This window comes from Neovison vison, chromosome 5, assembly GCF_020171115.1.
Source record: "Neovison vison isolate M4711 chromosome 5, ASM_NN_V1, whole genome shotgun sequence".
NCBI classification, from domain to species: Eukaryota; Metazoa; Chordata; class Mammalia; order Carnivora; family Mustelidae; genus Neogale; species Neogale vison.
Window position 1 is genome coordinate 153,979,295 of NC_058095.1, and position 11,689 is coordinate 153,990,983.

The 11,689-nt window shown below is 42.9% G+C and overlaps 1 protein-coding gene across 1 annotated transcript in view; it reads left to right on the forward strand.

The window, feature by feature from the left end:
* The window catches only part of RAP2A (RAP2A, member of RAS oncogene family), a 35,703-nt gene extending 24,498 nt beyond the window's left edge, over positions 1-11,205 (forward strand). Inside the window, exon 2 of the mRNA XM_044249987.1 lies at positions 7,300-11,205. Within this exon, the coding sequence (XP_044105922.1) occupies positions 7,300-7,537 (238 nt within the window). The 3' untranslated portion in view covers positions 7,538-11,205. The remainder of the gene's footprint in view (positions 1-7,299) is intronic.
* The last annotated feature ends 484 nt before the right edge of the window (positions 11,206-11,689 follow it).

Consider the following 11,689-nt stretch of genomic DNA (forward strand, 5'->3'; position numbering starts at 1 on the left):
GACTGTGTGTGTACACAATAGTCTGATGCGCTTAGAAATGGGATTTTTGTGGTTCAAAGATTATGCCATACACACACATAAACACACGTATATACCGTTGAGATGGAAATCACACTTCTCGGCGTAGTTCATCAGATGGCTGTTTGTGTTGGTTAAAAATAAAAATGGGGCATGGGAGCCCTTTGTATGTACTAATAATAGGGAAGGAATAATTACATTATAATACAGCTATAGTATAGAACCTATAAAATGTAATACTTCTTAGTCCTTAATAAAATGTATATCATTTATTGAAGTAGAAATTTTTATGATATCAGTGAACATTGAAGCTACCAAATATACTTTGTATAATTGCCTTTTACAAGAATTTATATCTATGTTTATATAGATTCATATAGGAAGATAGTCTGGAAGGCTGTCAACCAAAATAGATTGTTCTCATGGAGATGAGACTAAAAACATTTTTCATTTTCCTCTTTACCTATTTAAATATTGCTAGAGATTTTTGTCATGATGTATTACAGTTCACCCTTGAACAACACAGATTTGAACCGTATGGGTCCACTTATATGCAGATTTTTTTCAATACAGTGTAGTTCTATAAATGCATTTTCTTTTTTATGATTTCCTTAACATTTTCTTTTCTCTGGCTTACTCTATTGTAAGGATACGGCATATAATACATATACAAGATAAGTGTTAAACAACCGTTTATGTCCTTGGTACGGCTTCCAGTCAACAGTAGGCTAACTCATAGCTTTGGAAGAGCTAGAAGTTCTATGCGGTCAGCGGCCCACTTCCCACATTGTTCAGGGTCAACAGTGCTTACTGAATCTGACCAGGGAGAGGGGAAAGAAAAGCTATTTTCATTTGGAGAAAAGAAAAGATTTCTATATTCAAAAGGGTAAAAGAACTAGAACCTCTCAGAAGGGCCAAGATGGTACAAATGACGGCTCATGAGATCGGGATAAAGTTTTTAACATTGACTTTTCAACACTAACGTTTCACAGAGCTGACAGAAAGGACAGAACGGGTTGTTTGAGATGGGAGTTCCGCATCACTAATGATGTTCAAATATAACCATTTGGTGGGGTTGTCATGGAAGTGATCGGAGCATCAAGTGGTTTGACATTTTGCCTTGAAACTTGCTCAGTAGATGGGATTTTTAACACGGGTAGAAGGTTGAATAAGGGAACCTATAAAAATCTTTCTGATGTTCATTCCTGAATACAGAGAGAATTATGCTTTAACCTGCTTGTGAAAAAGTGACTTAAGAAGAAAGCATGATAAAATTCACATGAAACAAGACCTTCTTTGACAATACAAATACAATACAATACAGCACCCTGCGAAGACGGTTAAAGGAGCTGACGTGAGTGCTTTCTGTCTGCAGCTTCTCACTGGTGAATCAGTGAAGGGAAAGAGGAATTGATTCTGGACTTGCCACAGTGGGAGACCGTCAACTGTACAAGTACAATATTATTTGGGGTCATGAAGCAGCAGATCAGGCCAGTGATTTTGCAACCCTGCTGAACCTCAGCATTAGTCTTCAGAGCTTACACATATAGATACATATTTTTAATAGGCTCTTTGCAGGTCCTGACCCCACGGATTCAGATTCAGTAGCTCTGGAGTACAGCCTGGGGGTCAGTATTTGTTCGTTCTCAAGTACTTTTGGTGATTGGCCCAGTTTCGACACAACCACAAATTAGAGGTACATACACACATATCAGGGCAGTTACCACATCCCATCAGATGTTTCAAACTGTCTATAGAGTTGCCTCCCTGAGAAGCCTGTCCACGGCTAGGTGCTGCTAGGGCCTGTGTTTCTGGTGTACCCTTCAGTGCATCAAGCAGAACCTGCTTAAAAGAACCAGCTTTATTTATCAGTACGTTACGTAATCCTGCTTGTGAATACAAGAAACAGTATGAAAAGGCATGTTGGCAAAATGTGTTGGTCTGCAGCCTCCAGACAAAAATAAGATTACTTGAGCCACATAACCATACCCCTGGTTGTGCTCATAAAGAAAAATGTCAAGGAAGATCTGCTCGAGTTGAAGAGAAAGCAGCTGATGTGTAAGACGTGGTCAAGGTGCTTATCCTCATGATCAGGTTAACAGCAATACGGCCACTGAATATTTGTTGGAATTGTGCATCTTCGGTTTCACTCCCAAATGATGTTGGGGGGGGGTGGATCGAAGGTGACCTGTAGGACTGTTAACGAATCTCGAACAGGGAACTTCCGTCACCTGCTATCCCACCACCTCGGCTTCCTAAATAATAGAGTTGACCCTGTCGTAAATGTCCCATTTGTCTTCCAAGGCCACTTCGGCCACCCAGGTTCCCAAGTTCTCTTTAGCCTCCAGTGAGCTAGTTCCCTGCAGTAGAGGGTTGCTTCCATACTGTCTGCTTCAGGTCCTTCTGGAATGCTCTTTCCCAGCAGCCACTAGGCAAACTCCCGACTCCCGTCACATCTTCGCTCCCGTCACATCTTCGCTCCCACCACATCTTCGCTCCCACCTTCCCGAGGCTTACCCCATCTAATTTCAAATCGCACCTGTGCCCCAGTCCCCGCCCAGACCTACATTTTCCTTCCTCCAGTGCACTTGACCCCTTTCAGGAATTATTTACTGTGTTTAATGTCAGATGTCTGTCTCCTCGGCTAGATTGTCATCACTGTGAGGGCAAAGATCTTTGTTCTGCTCATTAGACGTATCTTAAGTGTCTTGAACAGCGTCTGGCACGTAGTAGGCTCTTATCAAATAATTGTGTGTTAAGCGGATGCATCAGTACACGATGCCTTGATTGTTTCTCGCTAGTTCTTGACGCTGCTGCAGCCGGCTGTCAGTAGGGCCTTCCGCAGTCCCACGGCTCAGACTGACCCACAGCTGAGGTCGCGAGTCCCAGCTCACTGGCCAGAGTCGCTCCACGGGTAGAGTTGGAAGCCTCTACTGCTTGGTCTTGTCCCCAATGAGATCTGAGGTTTCCCCTACATTTCGGCCTTAGTCCTGCTGTGCATTTCGCATCCCTTGTAGAGATCGGCCTGTCAGGGTCATGGTGAGAAGAGTGCTGAGCTCCCAGCAATCGCTGGGTAAACGACATGGGGTCGTTATGGGAGTGGCCCACTAGGTTCTGATTTTTAGCTCAAGAGCCCCTTAGAAATGACCTAATCCAGCTCACGTTATGGTTCTAGAAACTGGAGAACCATGGGATGAGCTAGTTGGAAGCAGTTCTGGGACTGAGTCCTGGCCTGGCGTCGTTTGCTGGTGTTTTAGGACACCGTTTGGCGCCAGCCGGTGGGGACGGTTTCCCCACGCCCTCCTCTGCTCCATCAGTGCAAGGCTCTGCTGCTTTCCCTTTGCCTTCTCACCTGCCTACTTCACGCGGATCTAGGTTTCTCTAAATCTCACCCCACACGTGGGACCCATTCTCCCATCCCAACCCGAAGGCTCACGTTCCCTTCCCCTATGGATACCTGTATTTGGAGAAGGCGTTCCTGCTTTGCTTGTCCCCGGTTACCCTCGTGCTGGGCATGGGGTCCAGAGATGGGGAAGGCTGGTGGCAGGTGGCTGCTTCCATCTGTGACCCCGGGTCAGTCTATTCTGCCCGTATGTCCCCAGGAGCTCCTCACCCCCATCAGCTTCTCTTGTTCCGACCCTAGGAGAAGCAGGGGGAGGAGGGGAGAGAAGCGCCGCCCTGCAGGGGTGGGGTACTCACGCGTTTTGGGGGTGTCTCATGAGCTTCACAGCAGCCCGCGCGGTGAGTGGGAACAGATACTCTTTCTCTGTCTTGACTGACAAGCAAGGGAAACGCAGGTGAGGAGAGTGAATGGTTTCCCCAGTCTCGCAGGCTCCGCAAGCAGGGCTGGAAGCTGAGCCTCCAAATCCTGCTTTAGAATCTTTTCTCCGGTGTCGTATTTTCATGTTAACAGAAAGAGACAAAAATTTCTCACCGTCTGCTCTTCTGGAATGTACATAATACCTTTCCCCGAAGACCTTATTTAGTCTTTGAAAGTCTTCTGAGGATATCAGTCTGGATCTCTCTAGCATTTTTAGCGTGTTGGCTCTTAGAAAAGACCACTGACTGTTCGATCAGCGATACGATGGACAGGCTCCCTGATACTAAGTTGTCATCTTCATGTGACGGTCATCAAATGTCGTTACATAGGGACCTATGTTCGCAGTGTTCTGATTTACCTTTGAAGAATCTGTTGGGAACATTAAGATTCTTGATTCAAACCGTGTATCATACAATTGTTAATGATTTGGTATTTTTACGAATCTTGAAAACGTATTTGTGGGGGTTGTGTGTGTGTGTGTGTGTTTAATATTTTATTTATTTATTTGACAGAGATCACAAGTAGGCAGAGAGAGAGGGGAAGCGGGCTCCCCTCCGAGCAGAGAGCCTGATGTGGGCTTACAACCCAGGACCCTGAGATCATGATCTGAGCCAAAGGCAGAGGCTTTTTTTTTTTTTTAAATATTTTATTTATTTGACAGAAATCACGACTAGGCAGAGAGGCAGGCAGAGAGAGAAGAGGAAGCAGGCTCCCCATGGAGGAGAGAGCCCGATGCCGGGCTTGATCCCAGGACCCTGGGATCATGACCTGAACCGAAGGCAGAGGCCCTAACCCACTGAGCCACCCAGGCACCCCAAAGGCAGAGGCTTTAACCCACTGAGCCATCCAGGTGCCCCTATTTGTGGTTTTTTTAATGAGTGTAAGAAATGCCTCTTTACAAATAAAACACGATGTATTACTGTATTTAAACTAAAAAATATTCTCTTAAATATGTGTTGCTTACCTCATAACAGAGAGGGACGTCTTATCACTGTCCATTTTGTTAAGTCTTGTAAACAGAGGTTGAAATTAACTTTTAACCTAATTAAATTCAACTAATACATTAACTAAATCGTTAAGCCTCCTGCCAGGCTTCTCCGCACAGCGGGTCGGGAGGGCTTGTGTGCAGAGCGGCCATGGGGTCTGTAACGCTGCTTCCTCTTGCTGCCACTTGTCCTTCCCAAGGCCACAGGCTATGCGGAGATGTTTGTAGGTAAGAGTCCTGGAAGGTGCAAAAGACCCTTGTGTCCCGTTTTCAGAACCGCTCTGTAGGATCACGTCACAGTCGATGCCCCATAAATTCATACAAAGTCCCTGATAGAAGTGGGAATTGTCCAAATCCATTTCCTGCAGAAATGATACCCAAGCTCTGGATTAACTGTCGATACTGTTATCCCCACGCGTGTTTCAGTTGTTTTTATGTTCCAGATTGCCACGTGGCACGCTGCCTGCAGCGTGCTCGCTTGCTGAAACGGCTCTCCATGCCATCTAGTGCCCAGAAGAAAGTGAGCCGTTGCCGGGAATGTAGTTTACTTTACAAGTTAGAGGGAGGGGAGAACCCCGTTTGAGCAGGATGGTAGAGCTGTGCAAGTATTCTCACGAATCGGAACCACCGGCCCTCAATCAGTTTCCTGAATGATAAAAAAAATAATAATAAAACTCTGAGTCTCGACCACCTGACGGTTTTCCAGCTGATTTGCTGTGTCCAGTCACGTTTGTTATCACTGGTGTGCAATTTTGCAGTTTGCTTCCTTTATTAGAGATGCACCCTGCTTAGGGGACAGTACACACACACACTGGCACGCATTGATTTTTACTGTGAAATCACAAGAAGCTTGTAAAGTGGTGTTTAGAGTAAAAACGATAGCCTTATGAAAATGTATTAGCAACATTTCTTACAACAAATGTAAACAAAAATATTAAATAAACATGCAGCGTAGTACCATGTATTTTTAAACGAGGAGTGAGCATCGAAAAGAGAATCATCTTTAGGTGCCAATATGATGTAGGGCCTTTCTTCTTGCTTAACCTTTCATATCGTTTCTTATCTTTATTAATCGATCCTTTTCATGTTGTAACTCACAGTCACCTTATGTTAGTCTGTCTGGCTCTATAACAAAAATACCATAGACTTGTGTGGTTTAAAGAACAGGAATTCATTTCTCATGGTTCTGGAGGCCGGAAGTCCAAGACCAAGCCTCTGGCAGATTCCAGGTCCAGTGAGGGTCCGTGTCCCTAGTTCATAGACTCATCTTTGTGCTGTGTCCTCACACAGCAATAGGAACAAAGGAGTACTCTCCTACCTCTTCTAGGTACAAAAGGGCACCATTCATGACCTCATCACCTCCCAAAGGCCCGAACTTTTTTTTTTTTTAATAATTTTCTATTTTTTTATTAACATATATTATTAGCCCCAGGGGTACAGGTCTGTGAATCGCCAGGTTTACACACTTCACAGCACTCACCATAGCACGTACCCTCCCCAGTGTCCATAACCCCACCCCCCTCTCCCGACCCCCCTCCCCCCAGCGACCCTCAGTTTGTTTTGTGACATTAAGAGTCTCTTATGGTTTGTCTCCCTCCCGATCTCATCTTGTTTCATTTATTCTTTTCCTACCCCTCAAACCCCCCACGTTGCCTCTCAACTTCCTCATATCAGGGAGATCATATGATAGTTGTCTTTCTCCCATTGACTTATTTCACTCAGCTTAATACCCTCTAGTTCCATCCACGTCAGGCCCGAACTCTTAGATACAGTTCAGGCGGACTTAGGTTTCTACGTCTGACAGGGAGGAAGGCGACACAAACCTCCTGTCTATGACCCACCCATTCTGTTCAAGAAGGAAAAAAGGAGACAACATCAAATAAAGCTAACGATTGAAAGGTTTAATCCTTATCAGGCTGAAAAGGATTTTCATGATGGTCTTTCAACTGGCCAATCTACAACAGTTTAATAAAGGCATAGAGTGTAGTTTTATTTGATAGTTTCTCTCCTAATGATTTCTCCTATCTTTTTTCACATTCCGGAACTATTTTCACATGACCAGTATGTCTATGGAACAGAGTCAACTGCTGACAATTATAAATTGTTTGTTTACTCAGTAGAGTTATTACCTCATCAACTGAATTTTGAGTAAGCTTCTCTTAGAATGAAAAAAATTAAAATTAATCCACCTAACAGGACTTACTCTGAGATTCTGAGAATGATTTTCCAAATATATCTGGAAAGGTAAATTGATTTTAAAAGATGTATAATTGATGAATTAACCTCATTTTCAGAAAACCCATTTATGATCCACTTCTGCTGCTGAATGCCCTCAGGTAGATGTCAAGCCAAGTGAAGCAAAACATTTTTCACTCAATGAAAGGGAATAATGTGTAGTAGAATAGAACGAAAAAAGAGAAAATGTGAACTTCCTGCTGTCTTCCACACTTCATGTGTGTCGTTTACTGTCTTGCAGGTATGAGAAAGTGCCAGTCATCTTAGTGGGGAACAAGGTGGACCTGGAAAGTGAGAGAGAAGTGTCATCTAATGAAGGCAGAGCCCTCGCGGAAGAGTGGGGCTGCCCCTTTATGGAGACTTCCGCCAAGAGCAAAACAATGGTCGATGAACTCTTCGCAGAAATCGTGAGGCAGATGAACTATGCGGCACAGCCCGACAAAGACGACCCGTGCTGTTCTGCATGTAACATACAATAGCATTCGAACACGGCTGTCCTGGACAGGACACACAGGTGACATTGCCACCACAGGTGACACACACCTCGTCTGCCTGACTGCGGAGCGCACAGGATGTGTGGTGTGAATCCACAGTGAAACAGCCTCCCCCGTTCAGCATCGAGCAGTGGTTGTCCATTGATATCTCTGAGTAACATTTGGGTTCAGGAACTCCGGTCTTCACCACGGTCCTCCGTCTCCTGTGTGCACCTGCAACTTTAAGGCATAGCTGATCGATCTGCAGGGTGATCGCCTCCAGAAGCCGTGATGGCATTGTCGCTGGGTTGACAGAAGCAACTATTGTATAAATTAAAAGTAACCATGAGAGAGAAACCGGAAGAATCCCTATGACCACTTACAGTTAAAATATTTTGTCTTCTTAAAAAAAAAAAAAATTAAGTAAAGGAGAAATATTTTCCTAGGAGAGTACTGAATTTCAGGACTGGAGATAGTGCTTCTAACCAATGTATCCCGTCAAGTAAGAGAACAACAGCTGGCCTGCTGACAGCATTACAGGGAGCGAATCTTCCCTCAGCTGACATATTCCCGTTTCTCAAAATTGATGCTTAATTGTAGATGTTATCCTAATTTGTGACGCAGAACTAACCCGCGCATCAGTCCTTGACAGAGCAGAAGTCAGAACAGGTCGTGTAGAAGAACAGAGTCTGGCTTTAGAATGTGTAAAAACCACCTGCTTGGCCGCAGAAGATGGAGGTTCTCAAGAGGGTTTGATCCCCATTAAAACCCCGAGCCCACCCTCTGTTCCCGAAGCAGGGGTGGTCTTAATCCCTTTACTGAACAAGAAGGAAGCAACTGTCACGGGAAGATTGCCTAGCCTTACTCGCAAGATGTGTTCTGGTCGATGAACTAGTACCATCGCGTAAGGAAAATGAAGCCATGTTGCATCCACACGTTCCCATTTGCGGAAACCTCACAGGACAGTACAAATATCTTGCATTTTTACATTCGTCAAAGCAGCAAACTCCTTCTTGCCTTTAAGGGCTATGGTTGTGGTGTGATTCTTGGCTAACCTGCTTTCAAAATCAAGTTTCCTGTAGCAGAGCTTTACTGCAGGCACCTAAAAATTGAATAACCATGGGAAATAATTTGGGTTTAAAAGTAGAACGTAAATTATAAGGGTGGAAGGCAAGGGACCAAAAAAAAAAAAAATCCCATAAAAAAACCTTTTATCTTTAATTTTCCTGGGGAATTATATAAAGATTTTCTTATAACAATTTTGCCCTGGTTACTGAAGTGGCCAATAAAGCTAGAGGAAGTATTTTGTTTTGAAAAGGTGCTCCGAGCTCTGGCACTTTGGGTTTTCATAGCCCTGAAGTAGTTATCATTTGCATGACTAATGGCATAGGAAAAACCTATTCCTAAGTTTTTACAATCAAGCATAGAAGGGTTTTCAACCAATTTCAGAGTTGTAAATGCTGAAGAGCGTACCTTGAGCTTAATCCTCTGGAGAGAAATTTGGCCTTCGGAACTGCACTGTCACTGAGCCTGCGACCCCTGTCCTTGCCTCACGTTCTGTTGGCTTCACACACTTGTGCAAGTAACCTCTGGTCTTACGTGTGTACCTGAGCGAAGAGTGTGTGTTTGTGTGTGCATGTGTGTTTATTGTTCCTAAGAATTTGGCACAAGTCAGAGATAATTGCCTATACTCAGACTCCGTACTGCAGGATATAGTGTATCACAAGCATTTTTTTTCCTTTTAAATTATTTGTGTAGGGTTTTTTTGTTTTGTTTCGTTTTTGTTTTTTACACATTATGGAAATCATTGCTGGCCCCCAAGTGTTTGGTAAACTGGCATTGAGTTTAGAGGTAACAGAAAGGTAGATAGTACTTTTCGCAGATGAGAAAACAGATTCGTGGTTACAACCAGGCCGTGATCGTGAAAGATGCTTTGATTTGTGAATATTTGCATTCTTCAGTGTGGTGTTTTCTTACAACCCCCAACGGGGAAGCACCTCGTTTACGGGACAGAAAGTTCCAACCTGTTTTCTTGGAACCAAGCTCTGTATGTCACAGTTGATTCAACTCAAAACATTTAGAGAAATCCGAGATTCAAGAAGTATGATTTGTCCACAGAAATAGAAATATTTGCTAGTGAATCAGCTGAGATTTGAAGCCTCTAACTTCTCAGAATGATTTTTTTTTTAGAATTCCATATTTAACAGCAATTTATGACAACTAAGATTAAGTATTAAAAACATCTAAAGGACTACAGTTTTACATTACGGATTGCTATGCAGACAAGAAAAGTTGATACGAAAGGAATGTCAAAAACTTAAAGTGGAAAAGATTATCTAACCCTTCGGATTTTCGTTCGGAAGTGTTTGTGTCAGACAAGAAGGCGGGCTTTTACTGTATAGACGTTGCAAAGAACCGGTCTGGTGCCTGATCAGTGTTTCTACACAGCCCTCCGTGCTTAGTGACAGAGCCTCAAAGATCCCCAGAAACATGGGAACCCTCTTGTGCTCTTCCTGTTGGTGTTTCATCGGGTAGGAACATAACTGCGTTTGAAGGAATGTGTTTGTGGAGATGTTACTAACGAGCTGAAGAACAGGAGGGTCAAGTGACATGACGTCACAGTGGCTACAGAGAAAAGTCGGTGACCTTGCGTCACTGTTGGTTTTATGCCCTGATCAGACGAGCAACTAGTTACGTGAACGTTTTTCTAACATGCCTTAAAAAATGTTATGGTTTGATCCAAAGACCCACTTTTTCTTTAGCTGTTTGTGATAAGCTTTTCTTCTGTTTTCATTTTGTCTTGTTTCACTTCCGACAAAGGCAGCGTTTTTTAGAAGGTTTTTTTTTTTCTTCCTTTTATGATGCATCTTTTTTTTTTGGGTGGGGGGGTGTTTTTAAGCTGTGATAGTGATGGTAACTGATGCCTTTTCCTTTCGTTCCATTTACACCAAACAAGCCAGCATTGATCAAGAGCATTACATAAAATCTTAAACTATTGAAAGGTGCTTCGATGATTTTCTCCTTTGGTTTGTAGAGTTAGAACTGAACTTTTGACTAAGCACTTAGGAGTTGCCATCACTTTTCTGTGGTAAAACTACTGATACTTGCTTTTCTTTATAAGGAAATGTTGCCTAAGGATGTCTGCCGTTTGTTTTCAGGAGTTTTCCAGTGGGAATGTTGTCAGCGTATGTCTGAATGTGAAAAGTGCGTATTGTTTGTTGCTGTTGGATTTCTTGTCGGTTTGTTCTGTTTTTTAGTTGTTGTTCTCACTAGTTTTGTGTTCGCACTGTTAAGCTTTACTTGTCTCCTTTGCCAATCAAATGTTAAAGACTGTGGGGGTCTTTTTCTTTCTTTCTTTCTTTTTAAATTAACGTGTCATTGTGCATCTATTAAATCTTGATCAGGGTTTCAAGAATGACTGCAGTGGGTTTTGGAGACAGACTTATCATTATTGATTTGGGGTTTCCCAGAGATATAGTTCACAGTTAATTGCTGAGCTCTAATACAACTGACCATTTAAAATTGAACAACAGTTTATTGTTTTGTAACAATGTCAGTTGTTAAACCTTGACATTTCGATTAAAACATGAATTGTAGTTATAACTCAATGCAAATTCAACAGTTGTATTTGGAGTTAAATTATTTTAACAAATAAATTTATTTAATGAAACTTCCTTTGGACTTGTGTGATTTGGCTTGGTTTTGTACATGTTCGTGAGGGAAATGTGTTCAAAATGTAAGGAAACAACCCAAAATGGCCATAGAACAAATTTAATACTCTTGATACAGAAGTATTCACGCTGAATTAAATCAAGAATGCAACAGATAAAAAGGGAGGTTAACCGAACGTGTTCATGCCCCTTAAAAATAACACAAGAGAAGCTTTAAAATCAGAAATCACTAATATAACCTTCTCTCCATAACCGGTGCTTTATATTTTTTATGATAGTTGGCTAATTTGAAGCCTCCGTGCTAATGTGAACAGAATTGTTCTAGATAATTAACGTTAATTAGCCGTGGCCCTGTGGTCCTGCTAGTATCACTAGAATGTATCAGTCCAGTGATGGGTCTGGACTGTCTTTTTGTTGAGGTTGGGTGGATCTAAAGGTGCCAGACGCTGGAGGTTGCTGCCTGCGGGGCTGGAGGGCCTGTCTGTTC